The sequence below is a fragment of the Desmodus rotundus genome, chromosome 2, assembly GCF_022682495.2.
Source record: "Desmodus rotundus isolate HL8 chromosome 2, HLdesRot8A.1, whole genome shotgun sequence".
NCBI lineage: Eukaryota > Metazoa > Chordata > Mammalia > Chiroptera > Phyllostomidae > Desmodus > Desmodus rotundus.
Window position 1 is genome coordinate 204,574,924 of NC_071388.1, and position 20,709 is coordinate 204,595,632.

Here is a 20,709-nt window from a genome sequence, read left to right on the forward strand (position 1 = left end):
TAATAGTGATCCACACAATAGAATTCTATATAACCATTAAAGTTAGGATGATTTTGAAAATATTTAATGACGTGAGAAAACACATCATTAAACACATTTAAAAACTGTATGCCGCATGTATTTAAAATAAGTATATACCTAATTTAAACATGTATCTAGTCAAATAACATTTCTGGGTCAGAATCTAGTTTTTGGTCTATGAGATGGTGCACATTTTTGTTTTTATATTTGCTTTTCCATATTTTCAAAATGTTAGGTGTTTTGTTTTATAATTTATTTGTTTTATAATTTGAAAAAGAAAGAAATGCTATTAAGGAAAGATAGGAAAGTGTGTGTCATGGGTGGGAAATCTATGTATTACTCTCAAGTCTTGTTTGAAACTTATTTTTTTCTAGGGGTGACAGACGTTTTGAAAAACCAGGACGAAAAGATGTAGGTAAGGCTTTCTTACTGTTTTGAAGTATTTTTATCTGGACTTCCATGATACTAGTTTTTAACAAGGCTTCCACATAAGGATACACTTACTGAAAATTGACGCAGTTACCTGCACTTCTCCAGTAGGTGGGGTTGTAGCACTGTTGCTTTGGGACGTCCATGGCTGATTGAGGGCTCTGTTGCAGGAAACCAGGACTTAGGCATACCGCCTTGAGGGTTTCCTTTTACTTTTTAGGTCTGTGTGTTCTCTGCAAGGCATGTGTTCTTTAGGAAGGTTGTCTTGTGAACTGAAGTTTTAAGTTAGGAACCAGACTGTTAACTTCTTTTCCAGGGTAAATAGCATCTTATAGGTGAGAAGAAATAGAATGTTGGAATGTTGGTTTTTGTATACGAGAGCAAAGCTGACACTATGAATGTTCTTTCTTTGGTCATTTATTTGGTCTTTTTGATGCATAACCTTTTTTCCTTGTTTTTAAATGAGAGCAGTCAAAATAAGTTATAGTTAATGTAGCCACTGAATTAAAACAAACATAGTAAGAGAATAGAATTTCAATGTTTATGGTGAATTAATCATAGTTTATATTAATAATCTGTAATGTTAAGATGGACTCTCTGACTTACTAAAGGCACTACCTTACAAACTGCTGTAGATATTATTAATATCTGAGAGGAAAAAATTCCAATTCATAGTAATATTGCAGTTATGAAAATTACTATACAAATCCCAAATTCCTAGAAGTACCAGGCAAGTTCTCCAGAGCATGGTTCTGATAAAGGTAAACATTTCTCAAAAATGTATGTTAAATATGTAAATATTCACAGATTGATTTGCAGGTTGGTTTTTAAAAACTAAGTAGTTATAATGTCATAATGTCACTCTCATGTCACTGTTTCCATATCAAACTCATCTTAACATATCAGTTACTTGAATTTCTCATTTATTATCATGGCATTAGGACTATAAATAAGTCATTAAATGAACGTAGCATGAATTTTTGAACAGACTGGGTGTGCATAACTTACTGCTACGTGGCTTTACTCATATTGTAGACAATTGGATAAGTACTGTCTTGGGGGATTTGCCAGGATCGCTGCACCTGTCCTTGTTTGATTCAGTACTTTCCTCAGTGAAGACAGAGGGTTTGTGAGTAAAGAGCACAGTGTTTGGAATCAGAAGATCACCAGTAGTCTAAGCTCTCAGACACTCAGGAGTCTCACAATAAATGGAGGTGATAATGCTTCATGGAATTTTTAGGATTAAATAAGAATATGTGAGCTCATTTATTCATTCAATGATTATCGAATTCCTATTCATACAATAGGCCTTGTCCTAGGTGCTAAATAATTATTCCTTTTCATTGGATGACAGTGTTGGTGTGTGATCATTTTTAAGTCATTTATGTCTAGAGGGATAGCTGCAGAGAGGAACATTTAGGACTTGGGATTGGAATTAAAGTGGAACAAGAGACCAGATTTAATCAGATGGAAGTTTAACAGCAGAAAATGCAGTCTCACATAAATAAACTCCAGTTTAACATATGGAATAATTGTATGATAGCAGCCCTCTGGGGCAAAGGCATAGCCCTCTCAGCTGACCCTGCTTAATGTTCAGCAGCAGTGCCAGTGTGTCCAAGTGCAGCATTTACTAGAACTCAAGTGTCCTCAGGGAGTCAGATGGTAGAGAAGCCCACTCCTTTATGTTGTCACAGAAGAACTTAAGTGTTGTGTTCAGTACTGGAGCCATACCTCTAAAGGATCCATACATCTGAGCAGGGTGGTTGGGCGTGTGAAGCCCCTGTGGTGCGGAATGCATGAAGGAATTGAGTCTGTTTACATAGGAGAGTCTACAGGGTCATTGTCTGCAAATATTTGCATAACAGTCACGTGAAAGAGGAATTTGACTTGATCTTTATGAGTCCTAAGGACAAGTTTAAGGAGGCATATATTTGACCCAGTCTTTAAAAGATCTAATAATCAGAGTTATCTGAAAATGACTTGGGCTGCCCAGTGGTGAGTTCCCTGTCATGGGACTAGCCTGATTTTAACTGTTGTCACACTCTGGTGGTTTGGGTTAGATGACTATAAAGTTCCTTTTTACCATTATTTGCCTTTCTCATATTTTAACTCTTATTAATGCAATAGGGTAATTTTCCCAGTCACCCTCTGTTGAGAATATAGGTTTTTTCTTTGCAAAAGCAAAGCAAAGGTATGTTTTTTAAAAGGCAAGTACCATAAGACTAAATTGATATGAAGTGGTAAAGTTTTTCTTACTGAAGTATCAGGGCAAGGGCTACACATGTATATTCAAATATAGCATAGTGGCTTTTATTGGATGCTTTTTGGAAAGATGCTCACTCTTAGGTTACTCATTGTGCTAATGATTCTGAACTCTTTTTGTAAGTAATCCACCTTTGAAAATATTGTAGATTAAAAGAATTGCTTATAATTGTATCTTACACTGTTCAGGAACAGCAGTACTAAACTAGTTTGTTGGGACACCGATACAGTGATCAATTGTGAGATGTCCTATGACATTAAATTAAGATAATTAGAGTACTGAAGATTATAGAATGATTTGTTCTTTTTAAAATTGGAGATCGTTCTCATCATGTATTTGCTTCTTCCATGGAGAGAAATGGATGGAATTAGCAATATCTGGGTAAAATCGGGCATAAGCCCTGTGAACACCCATGGTAGAATGTGGAAAGAGGCCTATGATAATGAAATTCCTGTTCAGTGGGAATTGATTGTGCCATAGGGGGATATTAGTTCCAGCAATCATCTTATAGTACTGTGAGGATGAAATTAAAAGATTATTAAAAAATAAGAAATGGTTCAGATGATACCAATAGATTTACAGGCCTGTGTGACACCAATTAGTGCATTTGGTGTGAAATACTTTGAAATAGACAAAAAGCAGTTTTTGGTTATTAGGCTGCTGCTGACAGTTGGTAATATGGGCTTGTATGTAAATAAAACTAGGCCTTATGGTTTTTTGTAACTGCTTGTCATCAGTTGTGGGCACTGTCGGGGTATCTGTATTGGTTTCCAGAAGCACTTCTGAAGTTCGGTCTGATGGGGTCTTCCTGGTGATGTGTCCGAGGTGTATCACTGAGCTGCTGGGAGTGGCCTGGGCTAGTGAGCTGTGCAGCTGGGAATAAGAGCTGCTGTTCCCACCTCTCAGTAATTTCCTCCCTCTTTCTCTTTGCACTCCATTCTCCTGAAAGGATAATTGCATCTTTGCAGGAAACTTAGAAACTGTGATTCTGTGAAGGGAAAGACTCGTGAACAGTGCTTTTGGAAGCTTTCAACCCCCTAGACCAGTGACATGTATAGGTTGCCTCTGTGTGCCCCAACCAGGGACTGAACCCACCTCGTAGGCATGTGCCCTGACTGGAAACCAAACCACGACCTTTTGGTTTATGGGATGATGTACCAACCAACTGAGGCACACCAGCTAGGGCGTGCTGCAAGAATCTTCAAAACATACAGTACCTATTTAGTCAGGGGCACTGACCTCTCTTCCCTCACACTGTCAAACAAAAAAATGACAGCAGTCAACACAACAGTAGCTGTTTCTGTGAATGATTCAAAATTATAGCTATTTTTTTTGTCAGATCAGCAAATAATAATATTTTTTGGTGTGCTGCAGAATTTTAGTAATTAGTTTATGTGTGCCATGAGATGAGAAAGGTTGAAAATTGCTGCCCTAGCCAAAAGTTTTTTATTGCATTTCTTAGCTGTCTATTTCTGAAACATTTTAAAAATAGCATTAGCATACCAACGGAGAGTTTTTTGGGGGGCAGGTGTACAGGGCAAAGTCACATCTAGTTGTCAGATGTAAGGTTAACATGTCAGCAGTGCGCTTGCATGGAGGATGTGCTGCACTTACAGGGTGGCGTGGACCCCAGGGCTTGCTCACTCCTGTGTGGTGTCAGTGTGGGCCTCTTCACTTAACTGTTGGGTTGTGATCTATGGAAGTGACAGAGAGCTCTTAGGAAAAAACATGCCGTGCAAATCTTGAGACAACTTTTATTTTCACAGGTTAGGTGAATCTTGTTACTTTATTATAGAAATGAGAATTAACTGCTGTCTATGTGTTACAACAGTTTTGGGCCAAAGATACCTGTCGGTCTGGCTAGTACTTAAAGTAAGAAGACTTTCAAAAAGCAGGTTCACAATAATTAAGTTTCTGTGTCCTTGACATTCTTCTGCTATTACCAGTCTTAGACAACTCAAGAATTCTTCTTAATTTCTTTTCTTTTTGGTCAAAGAGTAGAAAAATGTGATTGCTGCTGTGCCCTGCTCTTCACAATTGCTTGCTTTCACTCAGCTAGTGTTTATTTCAAGCGATGGTTCCTGCGTGGGTCATCATCAGTGGGGAGGGTTAATCTTTCACTTTTCCCACATAAACCTGAATACGGGAAATTTCAGAAAGAAAGAGCAGCCACAAATCCAATTGAAATTTGACAGGGTGACTTATTTGGTTCTTGTTTTGTTTGAGGACAGTTTTATTTTTTTATTGAAATGAAAAGTATACAATGGATAGTCTTAAACTGGATGTGTAAGGGAAAGGGTTCATCTTAGTATACATAAAGTAAAAATTGAAGTGGAGAAAGCAGAATTTTCGGTGGATATTAGATTTGGAAAGGAATAGTAGATTCATGTAGTCCAACCTCCTACTGGTGAATAAACACTGATTTTGTGTTTGTAGAAAAAACTATTTGAAGTTGGAAACAGGAATTTGGGTTTGAAAATATTTCATTGCCTAATTATTTTTTGCTTTATCTATTGGAGATTTTTTCCTTGTTGAATTACATCTAACTAAACCTTTATATCTGTAAAAACTTAAATATATTTGCATTTATAACTTAACAGCTATCATTTTTTTTTAGTACTACTGAATGGCTCATATGTAGGAAGGGAATGTTTTTACTTAGGTTGCAAGCCATTTAATGAGCAGTCGATGACACATTTTAAATTACTATTTGATTATTGTGCGGGGTGGCTTTAATGTAGATGTGACTTGGTGTCTCCAGCCCAAAGCACCACCACAGGCCCCTTTGGGCCGGAGCCTCTCTTGCGTGCTCTGACCGCGCTCTGCCACAAACACACGAACACGTGTCTGGGTGCCATGCTGACGTCTTTTGAAGTTACGTATGAATCTGTATTCCACTGTTTTTCTCGTGAAGTGTTGTTCTTAGCTGTTCAAAATTATGGGGATATTACTTACCCCAGTTTTGTAGTACAAAGAACCAAAGGAATGATCTTTGTTGTCTTGAAAAAATAACAGCTTTAAAAGGATGTTCACTAAATATTGTGAAATCATTATCTACCTAGGGAGCTGGGTTTGAAACTAAACTCTTGCGTTAACTTGCAGATGAAAATGAGAGATTTATGGTTAATTTTCTTAGAGTTCAGCTGTGTTAAATTTCACTGTCCATTTTACCTTCATTGTTGGTCTCAAACCACATCTTCATAAATTCACCAGCATTTCTGCTATGTTGAGAGGCACTGATTTCAGCAGATAACCACAGGTACAAACTCTGTTATGTAGAATGTTATATTTCCAGAATGTGTATTGTTAGCTCAGCCATTTTTTATGGGCATAGGCTTGATGTAATCAGAGAGATGTAATCAGTGTTGGGGAAAAAAAAAAAAAACATAAGATATGATGAAGGAAAAGTGGCTGTATAAGTGGCTGGATATATTTAATACATTAAAAAATAGGGTGCTGTGGATATATCTTACTCTGTCAGTCCTGTTTCAGAGATCTGAAAATTGTCAATGCTTTGTCCATTAATACGGATGTCCAGGTCAGTCCTGTTTGGGCTCTTAGAGACCAGGGGAGTGGGAAGTTCAGGTATAGTCTTGTCGAAATTCTCCATCTTGATTTGATACTCACCTTTGGAACCCCGGGTCAACAGAGATGCAAAACAGTGATGTAACATGATCTCAGAGGGTAGGTAGGATGTCCTTCTTTGGCATATTTCTCCAGTGCCTTCTTGCATTGCTGAGAGGAACACAACTAATTCAAAGTGAGGAGGGTTTTCATGCTGGAGCAGAGTGGCCAGAGGACTCGAAGGTGTAATGGAGTGGTAGTAGGTTAGTGGAAAGATAAAGAATGGACATTCCTCAGAACTGATGCCGTCAAGGTGGAAGTCCACACTGGTTTGGTAGAGCTCTCCGTTTTCTCTCTCCTGATAGAGTACAGCTGAGACCCGGACACTGGTTAGAGGGCTAGGTCGAGTGTTGGCCACTTGGAAAACAAGATTAGGTTTGCCGTCTATGTGAGTCACGACTGCCAAGTCAGTGAAGCGAATTGAGAATGCTCGATTTTTTGGCCGGGCAATCTTCGCCACAAAGGCACCTAAATTAGAAACCATTAAGTTGTTTTAGTATGAACACTTTGCATGTCAGTACCTTTTCTGAATGAGGAGGGTATATCAGATGTTATACATTTCTTGGTACTGTGCTTTAGAAGTGAATCAGCTGGGGTGGGGTGGAGGGATGGGGAGAAAAGACATACAACTGTAATTGAATAACAATAAAAATTAAAAAAAAAAAAAGAATCAGAATTGAACTTGTTAATTTGGGTAGTCTCATTTGCCTGAAGAATTTTTGAAAGTGTACATACACTCTTATTTAAATATTATGATTCAGAAGTAGATAAGCAAAATTTGTTGTTACATAGAAATGTAAAACTTTATCCTCTAGTATGTTTTAAAGTCAAAGAATGCTTATTTTCTATATCCTGGCTTTATTTTTTTAAAAAGTAACAAAATAAATGCAGTTTGGGTGCAACCAGACCACATGCCTAACTAAATAGAGATTAGATTTGAAGTAGAATGATTTGGGGTTGGGGAAGGACCCCAATTCTTCATTGGGGTAGATACAATGAAGAATTTTTTAATTTTGAAATCCATACTCCGCCATGCCTCACCCTGCACCTTTTTTTTTTTTAAAGAAGACTCTGGCTCTAAGGTGATCTCCCTGTACCTTTCACGTGTGTCCTTGTTCCCAGGAGCTCTGGTTCAGGAGTTCTTAACCACTTTTCTGCCACAGATCTTATTGGCGGGCAGGTCTATGGAACTATGCTTTAAATGCATACAAATAGAATACATAGAAGGAAGCCAGGTATATTGAAATCCAGTTGAATATTTTTAGAAACCGTGTCACGGGGCTGTCCGTGCCGTGACACTGCATTAACAGACTGCTGTGGGGCGCGTAGCGCTGGAGAGTTGTGGTGCAGCAGTGGGCCATGCCAGTGCGTGGCTGTTCGTATTAGCGTTATAGGTATTGCTGATGCTGCAGTTTTTTGGTTGCCTCCATTTATAATAAAAGGAAACACCGCATTTCAGTTAAGAGTTAGTGAAAAAAGAGTCAAGTTTTTCCTATCCAAGTCCACAGATCCCCTAAATTTTATCTAATGATGGACCCAGGGAAAGAACTCTCATTGTAGAAGTTACATGGTTTGTTGCAGGTTATAGAGCCACTTGTATATGTCACTTACGTAAAACACATCAGCCCTACTTGTGTGCCACTGCTCTATAACTAAAATTTCATCCTCTTTATGGCAGTATTTTGCTAGGAATGTGTAAACTTATATGTGTGTGTACATACAGAGCTGACTTTGGTGCTCTGGACTCACTAGTATTGAGTAAATGTTGAAAGGTAAACTCAGAGGAAAAAATTCTAGCCGAGTTAAAAAAATCAAATTCTTCCGTTAGATAAAATATGAAAATATGTGCTGACATTTATTCATTTAACAAACTATTTAGCTTCTGTGGAAAATTCTTTTAGACCTTTTTAAAATTTTTTTTTTTTTTTTTGCATTAAGATGTTGCTAAAAGTTAGTATCATAATGATCCCTTTTTTCTTAAGAAGTTCCAATAGGTAAAATTTAAGTGCAGAGTCATGTTTCTTATCATCTCTTATCATTTTGTTGCTAGACTCTCTTTTTCAATCTCTGGCATTGCCTGCAAATCATGCAAAGAAATGATTTTATAACACAGTTGTTTATAACTGACCATACCCTTTCCAAAACATTCGTAATTTTTTTAAAGAACAGAAACAATTACCTGTGATGAAAGCCTCTAGCATGAGGCCTAGGAGCATTTGTATGGCAAGTAGGGCGATTGCGCTTGGACAGTCACCACTGGGGAACATGGTACCATAACCAATTGTGAGTTGTGTCTCCAGGGAGAAGGAGAACGCAGCTGTGAAACTGGTGATGTACTTGACACAGATAGTGTGGTTTTCAGGTGGGACGTCATGATCTAGTTCCAGATCACCATTCATCTCCGCGAGCACATACCAGAGCACTGCAAAGACAAGCCAGTGGACAACAAAAGAGGCAGAAAAGACCAACATCATCCAGCGCCAGCGCATGTCCATCAGGATTCCCCAGGCATCTCGAAGATACACAAGACCTCTTTGTGCACCATCCATTTGAAGTGTGCTGTGGCCATCTTTGGTGACCATCCTCCGGTATCTCTGAGTTAGGAGAGGAGCAATAACTTTGCAATTACTGCCATCCATCTCAGGCTGTAAATCTCTGCAATCAAGAGATTTACAGTTAATGTGAAGAAATTCTGAGACCTCATTCACTTTGTAGTTTCTTTGGAATGTTTTCCTGACTGTCTGTCTCTCCTCTCTCTTTACAGGAGGCATCCTTTTCTAAGTCATTCACTTGATAGCTAATCATGGGATATCTCTTATTGTTTCCTAGGATGACTGTTAAAATATTGTTTGGCATTTTAACATTTCAAATACATTTGAAAGTTCCTGTGGGTTGGGATTATGGTTCATGGTTTATTGACACCCCTGTATTTTTTTTGCACAGGTCCAGGCATCGTGTGTATATTGACTTGACTAAACATTATGTGAAAATAAAAACTTTTCTTGATTAATAATTTATAATTATGAAAACTCATAATTAAAAGGAGTGTGTAAATAAGTAGAAATCATTTGGAAGTGTAGTGTTTAAATGTTTTGACACCAAAGTTAGTGCTAGGACAAGACTAAGCTTTTAGAGCATCGTAGTTCTAATACATGATTTCTAGTTTGCATATTGAAAGTTTTATGATTAGGTGTTATTTGTTTTTGTCACTTGGTGGTCATTTGCATGGATTCTTTTCTTCCATGGCTGATGGACTGCTACCCTTCTTAAATATTCTAGATGCTGATTAGATTGTGGGGTCGATAATTATTTTCTTGGCAAAATAAGAAAGTCTAGGTAGAGATTCCTAGATAATATTAATTTTGAAAGTAAATAAACCAGAAATAAAGATTCAAAGTTAATAAGCTAAAATAATCAGTATATCAAGTGGCAATTTTTAAAAGGTAATTAACATAATTAGTTTTTAACTGTAAACAGTTTTGGTTTTTTTTTTTAATCAGTGATTACCCTTTTCTCTGTGTGGTGAATAGAAATATACTGTGTGTTTTCTGTGTGACCGTCCTCACATATGACAAAGGAGTGTTGAGACTTGTGTAGAGGCTACCAGGAACCGAATGGAAAACGCTGCATTGCTCCTTGAATGCTCCTTTCTTCTTTGCCCTAATTCAGTAGTAAGAGTTATAGTTAACTCTTTCCTTCGCTGCTTCCTTTAGAAGCAGATGCCCTTAGAAGTAGTGCATATCCCGTCCTGCCATTTGAAGGACAGTGCTGCATAAGTGGGCTAGAGGCATGTAGAGCCAGCTTGTTGCTTGGGTTTGCTGGACCCTGCCTATGTCTAGGGACTTGGGAGACTGCCTTCCTGTGCTGTTGGAATTGAACATTGGCCAGCTGGGCATAGACTTTCTCTTTTGTCCTGAGGCTAATTTGTTATTATTGGTGATATTAGAGACATTCTCTTGCATTTTTTTTTCAGATTTAACTGATGGAACACTGGAATGATTGATAATTTATTTAGATTAGATGGCCATTTCAGTTTCACATTATAAACTTAGAAAGAACTTAGGGCCCTGGCTGGTTAGCTCAGTTTGTTAGAGTGTAGTCCCAATAAGCCAAGGTTGCAGATGCAATCCCCAATTAGGGCACATACAAGAACCAATCAATGAATGCATAAATAACTGGAACAGCAAGTCAGTGTTTCTCTTTCTCTCTCTCTCAAAACAATTAATAAAAAAAACTAGCCATTAATGTTTTGTAATTTGTTATGGTTAACAAGTTGTTTTACTTAGTGTATTTTTTTCTTGGCACAGTTATTTAATAACTCACTTTGCTAGATTCTTTAAATGTTTACGAGACCTGATGTCTGTCCTTTTGGAAATAATAACAACAAGATATTCAAAGACACTGTGCTAAGTGCATTTAGATTGCATTATCTCTACCTAGTATCTGAGCAAGATAGACATATTATCCCATTTTTCAGATGAAGTCACCGAGGATCAGACAGATAAAAGAAATTTACATGAGGCAGTAGAAGCTTTGGATTATTTGAATTATTAGCCAAGTCTGGCTGAATTCAGAGCTCGTAAAAAAAATTCCTTCCCCCCCCACCCCCACCCCGCTACAGGAAGGTGTTTATTTAGAGAATTTGGTGAACTAGTCTTTCACAAGATAATTGGTATTGCATTCACAAAATAATTTGTGATAGCAGATATTTTTAGCACCTTTAACAGATGCTCTTCTTTCCCTATAACTGTCTAAAGTATCTGTTTTAAACCATTGTTAACTCATGATTCTTATGACAGTAACAATTAATAATATTAGCTAATATATATTATGTGTCATGTGCCAGGAATCATACCATACACATCACATGTATTAACTCAGTGCCTGGCCAGAGCAACCTCAGCAAACATTGCTTTACTGTTATTAATAATGGTTTTTTCCTTTTAACTTTCACAGTAAAGGCACCATTATTATGTGCCCATTTTATAGATAATGAGACTGAAGCACATTGAGTTTCTTAAGATCACAAAGGTAGTAAGTAGTGGTGAATCCCATGATGAGTCTATGGTTCAGAGTTAGTGCTATATTACTTCTTTGACCCTGGTTAGCCTTCATGAAAAACACGGTTTTATTTGACAAATTTTGTTCGAGAGCCACTACAGAATATTTGTTCTTCAGGAATGCTTGCTTAGGTTCAGACTTATGACTTGTAGGCAAGAAATAGATTTTCAGTTAAGGAAGACATCTTGCAAGATTTGAAGATTAGCACAATCAGAATTATTACATAGTCAATCTAGGATTCCGCAGACCAAATTAAAACAAAATACGGAGAAGAGAATTCTTAAATAATATTGCCAAATTTGCATTTTGCCAGATGAGAAAATAATTTTTAAAATGCAATACTATCATCATAATTTTAAAAAGGACATGTAGGCACTCGAAGAGGAAGAAGGGTGTAAGAATAAAAGGAGAGTTGGCTGGGAACCACACGTGGTCCTGCACCGTCCACGGCATCCGTCATTTCTTCCTGCCTGTGTGAAAGTGCCCACCAGGGACCTCCATGCTGATGTTTATGTCACTGTAGGAACCACTGATTGCTTGTTGTTTCACAGTAGTTTTCAAGGGGAAAGCTATATGATTATTGTTGATTTTCAACCTGCTTCATTAAGTTCTAAGATGTATTACCTGGGAGGTAGCTTTTCTCTACAAGACAGGTGGCAAACACAAGGCCTGTGGACCGAATCCAGCCCTCCACCTTGTTTTATCCAGCCTGGCACCTTGTTTTTACCCGGTGGCAGCTCCGAGCTCTCGTTTAACTGTTAAAGAAGTAGTTACATTTATACAGTCCTAAAGTTACATTTGGCCCTTTGAAGGCCACCACAAGGCTGATGTGGCCCCCGGTGAAAATCAGTTGGACACCCCTGCTCTAAAACTATAGCTAACAAAATTAATTATTTGTGCCTTGTCAGGATTGTTGCTTGTAGCACCCATGCTCTAGGCTTTTACAATTTCATTCTTTTTCTCTTGCCACTAAATAAATAAATACGTGGAAAAACCTATTAGTTAAAACGCTAATATCAGCGCAGCAAAGCAGTATCTTTTTATGCATAAAACCTTGCTAGATCTTGTTCAAATTGTGTTGGGGAGGGGAGTAGTTGAGAGAAGTTAAGATTTTGATCCCCACCTGTATGACTCCATTCTTTGGACTCATGTGGTCAGTGTGTTTGGTGTAAGGAAGACACGTTGGGGAATGTAGCTGGCCAGGCTCTGGCTCTGCTGATTACATAGCTTTGTCAGTGTGGGCAAGCCACTGAATCCCCTTCCAGGCTTCTTTGTATCAAAAAAGGAAAGAGAAGAAGGAATTAAATGATACCTAACACCCTGTGTTTGTAAACTTATTGCCATGTTCCTCAACTGGAAGGTTTTCTGCATGATTTTTTTCTATATGATGTTAAGTCTGCTTATATGGCATTTAAAAGATTGTTGCCTGATGTATGTGGATTTCCTTTCCATCCAATTTAAAAGTACCTGATGGGGCCCCTGGCAGTGTGGCTTGCTTGGGGCATCATCCTGTGGACTGAAAGGTCACGGTTTCGATTCCTGGTCAGAGCACTATGAGAAGGCAACCAAGTTGACGTCTCTCTCACATCAGTGTCCTCTCTCTCCCTCTCCCTCTCCCCCTGCCTCTCTCCCTCTCTACTTCCCTTCCTCTCTCTCTAAAAGCAATGAAAAAATGTCCTTGTGTGAGGATAAAAAATAAATAAAAGTGTCTGATGGATAGACGTTATGTTTATGCTATTATATTTCCAAGTAATTTTCATATCACTGTAGGCACAGAAGTGTGTTTTCTTAAAGGTGACATACAATATTTCAGTTTCAGTTGTACAGCATAGTGATCAGACGTTTTTAAACCCTATGACATGATGACCACAGTAAGTTTAACCTCTGTCAGCTGCCCCACGTTGTTATTACAGTGTTATTGACTGTACTCCCTGTGCTCTAATGTGTCCCCATGAATAATTTTGTCACTGGCAGTTGTACTTCTTAATCTCCTTCACTGTTTTTGCCCATTTCCCCCACCTGCCTCCCATCTGGTAACCATCAGTTTGTTCTCTATATCTGTGAATTTGTTTCTGTTTGTTTTTATTGTATTTATCTTGGTTTGTATTTAGTGATTCTCATCAACTGATCCCAAAAGAAAGTAAGAAAGACTTAAAGCTTGGGAGGGTTTGCTTGTATCTCTCTGTGTGTGGGCTGTAAAATTTGTGCCCATTTATAAACTGTTTGGTGGAAGAAACTACTTTATACAAATGATAGTTTGGCTGCCTCATTGGTTATCACAATAATGGATTCATTCTACTCATTGGATTGTAGCTCCAAAAACTGTCTCTTATTGCCATGTTGTAATGTAGTAGTGTAGTTCATACTAGACAGTTAAGGTACAGACTATAAAAACAAATGTTAAATGATTACAGTATTACTATGTATTTGTAAACATCTGGTATAAACACTTTAAGATCATATAGAGTCTTAATAATCATCTTTCCTGTCCCTCCATAATTAGGGCAAACAGTGTGAGTTCTAACTGTATTATATAAGCTCAGAGATTCCTTTAAATCCTTACTTGCAGAAGCATCTAATTTCAGTAATCCATGCTTAAAACAAAATTTAAAATTAGGATACTCGTCACATTTTTCATGAATTAAAAAATATAAACAAAGATTTTCTTTTTGTAATTTGTTTTGTATGCTCATTTGGGTTCTTCAATCCCTTTCAAAAGAAAACAGTATTATTTTGCTAAAAGTTACTGAACTTTTTTAGGGTTTTCCCCTTCTACTCATTTCTATATTATAATGGAGAATTAGTATACATTCAATAAAACAAGAAGAAAATTTTTGCTTTTCAGTAGGACTGTTACACCATTTCTAAAATTTAAGGTATAAGAATGAAGAACCTTAATGTACGACCCTGTAGGTAATGTCTTTGTTTTAAAGCTCAATTGGCAATATCTAGCTCTGTCCCTATTTGCCAGTCATTTTCTTTCTCTGTTCCCCTTTAAGGAAAGAAATCAGAATGAATATTATTTCATGTACTCACCAGTTTTGGGGGGATTTTTGCTGGGTCAGCCTGTATGCACAGGTAGGTCTTGAGGAAACTTTCAAAGTGGGCCTTTTTGATGAGGTAATTTTACTCTACAAGTCTGGTTTGTAGGTTCTCTTCTTGGACTGGTTTTACAGTTCACATTCCTCTGTTTATAATGTTGTGGGGGCTGGTTTCAGCTGAAGCTGATGTGATTGGTCACTTAGTCTGCAGGGGGGCCAATTAGCTCTGATCATGTGGAAAAGAATGCTGGTTTGTTAGGAGGTCTTTCTTTACCCAACACAAACCTTAACAACTCTGGAGAAAGCCTCCAGAACTGACTTGGAGAAGGGTTGCATTTTTTCCCTCTAATCTGGACCGGTCTTTAGTAAGTTTGCATAATCTTACTTAAGAGTTTATTTAAAAGTTCAAAGGGATAAAATTCCCTGCAAGATTTCTTTTCAGCCGTCTTTCCTTATATAGCATGTTGAAGTGTGAGGTATTTCCTTTACTAATCTTTTTTTCCCTCCATTTCTTTGGGGACGATATCCTGGAATAAGGACTATGTAGGTATGAATTAATGAATTGATTTTTACCAGTTTTCCTTTCGTATCCCATCTCACCAGAATGGCTGTCACTAATTGTAGAACTAGTAGGCAGGTAGTTTAGTTACCTGAAATCTTTGGAGGTGGGGCGCAAGGAGGCAGACTCTTTTTTAAAGGCTGTGTACAGAGACTTTGAGTAAGAATAAATTTGTTTGGTACCTTGTACTTATCTTTAAAAAACACACTATGTGAAAAACTGAAGAACTGTCTTAAGGCATGCTTTAGTGACATTGAGGAGCCGCTTCCCTCAGAGGTATGATGACATGCAGTAAATCGTAGTGTTCAGGGCCCAGGAAATCAAGCTTCGTATCTCAGTAGTGCTTGGCTGGAAAACACGTGTGATCCAGGTTGTAGCAACCTTGAAATGAACTGTGGGATGGCTTTGTGTAATAATGCCTTAGTGAGCAACACTTTCCTCCACATCCATTAGCTGCTGATTTTAAAACTTTGATCAAATGTCTCAAGTAAGAGGATCTTAGGAACAAAGGCCGCGATTATTCAAAATAAAGTCATGGAAGGCCTGCTGGGAAAATTATTAATGTAGACCAATATAATGCTACTTAGAAAGTGAAATCCGCCTTTGTAGATTCCTTCCCTGCCCCCCACAATTAAAAAATACATTAATTCCTTCTTTGTTTTATTAATGCCAAACATTTCAATACAAGTGCAGACACAGCATTGGAAACTTTGACCTTGCCAACTAGAGCAGGTAACAGCATAAAGGAGGGACTTGGGATGTGATACTGGTTTCCTGCCTGTGCTGGTAGGAATTATACTTGATATATATCAGTTGCCATTTATCTGTTTGTGGGGGAAAAGCCAGAGTAAATACAGTGTAACACTGCCTTTCAAAAAGCAGAAGTACTGGAGTGTTATCTTCCTTGTCTGGAAGAGACATAGCAAGCAAGATAGTGAAGGATTTTACCAAACTTAGAGCCTCTTTCTGTAACATACTCCATTTCAGAATATACTGAGGCAAGAATGATTTGGCAAAAAGATCACCAAGAAATGTCTCAAGTGAAAATATGTTCTGATTTCTAGATTTCTAAAATTTGAAAGCTTGCTATGGTCTGTTCACATGGACTCCTAATTGTTGACTCCTAGTTGCTAATGGTAGGGCTAATGTAGACCAGCTTTGGAGTGCTACCCAGGAGCATAGCACTTTCATTATAATAGCCTGAGCAGTTAAATCCATTTCTAGTTGAAGTTGCCAGGTTAGCTGAGATTAAACTGATTTTGGAACTTATGATATGCCAGTTTCATTCTGAAACACACAGGCCCTCCCATCTAAACAGAATTCATGATTTCGATTGGAGATGCCTCTGAATGAACATAAATGCTAGATATCTGTTTATTGACTGATTTTTTATTCAAAATTAATAATGATTAAGCAAGGTGCCAAAGCCAGGTAGGTTATTTATTAAATTCAATTATCTGTACCTGAAGGTGTTTGATTTTCTTTTAGGCTGAAGTAATTTAGTATATAATACAAAACTGCCTTGTACTTGAAAACAGCAAAACCTTTGGTGGGAGTGTGATGTCCTGCCTGTATACGTAGGTCATCTCCCAGCTTCAGAACTTTAGCCCTGGCTCCAGTGTTCTTTCATTTTCTTCTTTAAATTGTATTTTTCCCCCATTACCATTCCCTTTACACCCCCCTCTGCCCCACAGTCAGCACACTGTTGTCCGTGTCCATGAGTCCCTTTTCCTTTTTGTTCCAACCCCCATCCCCTAATCCCCCTCCAGTGTTGTTTTTTACATAGTGAATTTAGCTTTCTTTAGAAGGTGCCTGGTGTCTTCTCAGTCCTGCATTCAAGCTCACCTACTGACAGTCTTCCCCAGGGATTTCAGGCACTGTCTGGGTGTGTACCAGCAGGTGACGGAGCAACAGAATTTTAGAGAGATGGAGCATACTCAAACCACATGAGGTGCTTTTTCAAAGAGGTTCTGATAATGCTTGCTGCAGCCCCTCCAGTTTCTCCCAGCCACCAGGAGCTGATCTATTTTCAGGACCTATGTTAACCAGTGGAGCAGACTTGCCCTCAGGGGTTAGGATGGGAGAAAAGTTGCGAATCTCTGGATATAGAATTTAAACTATACCCTAGCCTTCATGAGTTTTGTTTACAAGTAATTGTGGGCAGCAGGGAGGGGGTAGATACCAACACCTGGATGGGATTCCCTTTCACCCTTTTCTCTGGCATTGGAAAATATTTTTAGTGTTGATCAGAGAATATATACCTGCATAGAGCAATGCAGTTACTTGCTAGAAAAATTTGCACATAAACAAGCTTCAAAGTCTGTCCCATAATTCCACTTTTGCTTTTGGAGTTCAGGCACTTGTAAGTTCCAAGTCTCACAGCTGTAGATTGTGTTGGCTGAGCGCCGCCTTGCTCCATCTGAAGTTTTCCATAAACACCGTGTTTGGCAGTGTGTCAAACACGCACACAGGTGCCCTTTCACTGCTCTTTCTCCTTAGGAAGTCCACTCAATTAGACCAGAGTAAAACCAACACTGCGTTTTAATTTTGTTTTATTTTTGGAAGAATCCTATTCAGACTTAATACTTTAAGACAGAAACAGGTATTTATTGCCGTTGGGGAAACTGTTTAGATGAGTAGTACCTGTGTATTTTAGCATTGTTTATACGTCTTGAGTTACTCTGATGTAAGAACGAATGTATTACACAGTATAGTTTGCTCACAAAATGGTCACATTTGTTATAGTGAATAGGAAAAAATACATTTTAAACTTGTGTTTACCTTTTGGAGGTCATAGACATCTTTAAGACTGACAAAAACTTTAGGCCCTTTTCCCTGAAAAGAACCAGCCTGCCAGCACAGAAGGGCTCAGGGCAAGGGCTCACGGGCCCGTGTGCACACACTGACCATGGGCTAGAAGTACTTGCCTGGTCCAGACATTTTTTCCAATTGCGGTTCAATTGCATTAACTTTTAAATTGTCATGTTACAAGTTAATCTGTTAAGTTTAAAAAGCCAACTAAAATATTTGTTTGCTCAACTTTGTCATGGTGCTGATGTTACAGAAGGAGGAAGACTTTGGTTCTAAAGATTAAAGGCATGTGGGTGTCCCTCACTCATTGTAGCTCTGGTCACTGTAGAATCATGTCTACAATGTTTTAGACATGAAAGTAACTTTAGATATTCTAAATAGCTCATGAATGACTTTCATATTTATCGTTAATTTTAAATTATATCAGTAATATACAGGGGTGGGCAAAAATAGGTTTATAGTTGTAAGAACATAAAACATCGAGTTAATAAAGCTTTTGTAATAATCATAACATGTAGGTCTTTTTCTAACCTTTCTTTTGCCCATTCCTGTACAAATATATGTATTTTTTAACTCAAACTATACAGGTGAAGTTCTCTTTAATACCCTCACTCTCCACTTAAATTTACAGATACAAATCTCTTTTAATCATTTAGGTTATAAAAGATTGAATGTTTTAGAGCAGTTTTTGCATACAGTGTAAATTTTAGTTGCACTGGTAGTAATTGGAAAGTATATTTTGTTAGATGGTGCTTGAAGTTATTTTTCCCCCTCAGTGATTTCTAGAGGTAAGTTTTCATATTGAATAAGTTGGTCTTAATATTTTTTATATCATTTCTGCTGGAATATTTAACAAATTTAGTTTCATCTCCCCTTTTAGAGATGTTGTCAGTCTCTGTCCCTAAGTTGTTCCCTTTTAGAGCTTATTAAATTTAGATCCCAGATCTTTCTCTTCCTCCTTTAGTTTTTCTAGAATTTCTGGTTGCTTCTGATGGACTTGATTTGTGAGTAAACCCAATTGGATTAGGAGTTTGAACACCTATGTTGTATTTCTGATTTGCTCACTGCTCAGCTATGTGACCTGGGGAAACTCCCTGCAGGCATCCGCTCCTCCCAGGAACAGGAGAGACCAGATGTTTGACTTCACTCTTGTGTTTACTATTGAGGGTTAATATGAGATATATCGATGTATTTTGTCAACTGTAATGTATCGAGTCATTTTTACAATGTGTCCCTGGACTGTGGACCAGAGGCTAGGTGCTGTATCTGACTATGTCTTCAGTAGTGTTAGTCCGCAGAGGAGGTGCTCATGTTAATGTTTACTGAAAGGTTGAGTGCTAATAAAATAAACAAGCAAAAAATGGTAAAGTAGTACTATTTCTCTGGGAAAATAGTACTATTTACTAAAGTTGAATATATCTATGACATAGGAATTTCACTCCTAGGTAAATAAATACCAACAGAATGCAAACATGCCCATCAAATTTCATATCCAACCAAGAATGTTCATAGCAGCACAATGCATAACAGCAAGAAAAAACTAGAAACAACCTAAAGCAGCAGCAGAGCAGGGAAATGTATTGTGGTTTATTCATACAGTGAGATCCTTCCTGTGCATTATCGCAAAAGAACAAGCTACTGTTTGTAACAATGTGGATGAATCTCCCTTAGTGTTCAATGAAAGACATTAGACAAAGCGACTCTCCTATTTTTATTAAAAAAAAAAAAAGTTTAAAAGCAGGCAAAACTAATTTTTGGAGATTGAAATCAAAATAGGGCTTGCTTTGGGAAGAGCTGATTGAGAGGATGTGAAGGCTTTTGAGAGTTCCTGATATTCTTTTGCTTTTTAAAAGTCGTAAGTGGTAGTTATGTGGATATATTTGCTTTATGAAAATTCTTTGAATTGTACATTAGTGATTTGTGTACTTTTTGATAAGAATGTTACACTTCAATAAGTTTTTTTTAAAGGTAGGGGGAAGAGATAGAGTCTGTTTAACAGTTTTTGAGTCTTTTTTTTACCCTTCCCTTATGAAAATGACAGTGATCTCACTAAAGACAGAATTCCACCCACCATGCATTTACTCATGGAATAGGCTTGGCATGTCAGAATTTTGTTGTTCTGGTTTCCCTTGGTTTACCAGAAAAGTTTCACCTAGAGCTTTCTGTTTCCATTATTCACTATGCAATAAATGATACACCGGAAAAGTGCCCTGCAGTTTTTAGGTATTATTTTGTAGAAACAGGTACTTAGTAACAAAATCTGAACTCCTTTGTAGTAGAACTTTTAACTAGCATGGGCTCATGTTCATGTAAAGTCAGGTGGTTTCAGTGAAATGCATGTGCATGCAGACACCTGCTTTCAAATTAGAGATTGGATCTTCTTTAGTCAAGATGTATAGATCAGAGTTAGAGCCAGAATTTAAAATCAGGTCTGGTGACTCCAAGACTTTTTTTGTGGTGGGGGTGGTGACTGTGCTCTTCTTTACCTCAAAAATTTCTCTCAGCTCCTTTTTGGATAAGAAATACCATAAGTAGTTATTCAGAAGTTATGTGGTACAGGTTTCCCAACAGGTTGAGAATTATGAAATAGTTTACAGTGAGTAGAAAAGCCAAGAATTTTTTTTCTGTAGTTTCCCTATTTTATTATCCTATTCTGTCTTTACAGTTTTCTTTTCCTGGATACTAATATGAGAAGTATATGTAGGACTTGACAGTTACAAAGGTGTAAAGAAGCTGTTAGTTTAGAAAAAAATGCAAACAATTCACCTAAAGGGAAATAAAGTCAGTAAACAATATGAAATATCTTTGATATGAAAAATCCATATTTGAGCCAAATTAGTATACCATTTTACAACTAATAGTAGATGTTAAAAGGTTTGACCCTTTTGGGGGGCAAGTAA

General features: G+C 37.6%; 2 protein-coding genes across 6 annotated transcripts in view; one reads left to right on the forward strand and one right to left on the reverse strand.

Moving 5' to 3' along the window:
• GIGYF2 (GRB10 interacting GYF protein 2) overlaps positions 1-20,709 on the forward strand; it is a 108,322-nt gene that overhangs the window by 37,500 nt on the left and 50,113 nt on the right. For 2 of the 3 annotated variants that reach the window (XM_024563895.4, XM_024563897.4), the window contains exon 8: positions 396-436. The exons of the other annotated variant lie outside the window; for it this stretch is intronic. In XM_024563895.4, the coding sequence (XP_024419663.2) occupies positions 396-436 (41 nt within the window). The remainder of the gene's footprint in view (positions 1-395; positions 437-20,709) is intronic. 3 annotated transcript variants of the gene reach the window in all.
• Positions 6,124-18,805, reverse strand: KCNJ13 (potassium inwardly rectifying channel subfamily J member 13). 3 transcript variants are annotated; one of them, XM_045198425.2, is made up of 3 exons: positions 14,435-18,805; positions 8,517-8,992; positions 6,124-6,805 (listed from the first exon to the last, which is right to left on the reverse strand). In XM_045198425.2, exons 2-3 carry the CDS (start codon positions 8,974-8,976, stop codon positions 6,183-6,185), a joined length of 1,083 nt encoding a protein of 360 aa, XP_045054360.1. In that variant the 5' UTR covers positions 8,977-8,992; positions 14,435-18,805; the 3' UTR covers positions 6,124-6,182. The 3 variants fall into 3 exon arrangements, with proteins under 3 accessions (XP_045054360.1, XP_045054359.1, XP_024419667.1); XM_045198424.2 differs by lacking the exon at positions 14,435-18,805 and having other exon boundaries at positions 8,517-9,374; XM_024563899.3 differs by lacking the exon at positions 14,435-18,805 and having other exon boundaries at positions 6,609-6,805; positions 8,753-9,381.

Bases quoted from the DNA above. Each gene is read 5' to 3' on its own strand.
- KCNJ13 (XM_045198424.2), bottom strand. From the start codon at position 9,108: ATGCCTCCTGTAAAGAGAGAGGAGAGACAGACAGTCAGGAAAACATTC. The intron at 6,806-8,516 runs GTAATTGTTTCT...TTTCTAATTTAG, and splicing joins GCTAGAGGCTTTCATCACAG to GTGCCTTTGTGGCGAAGATT.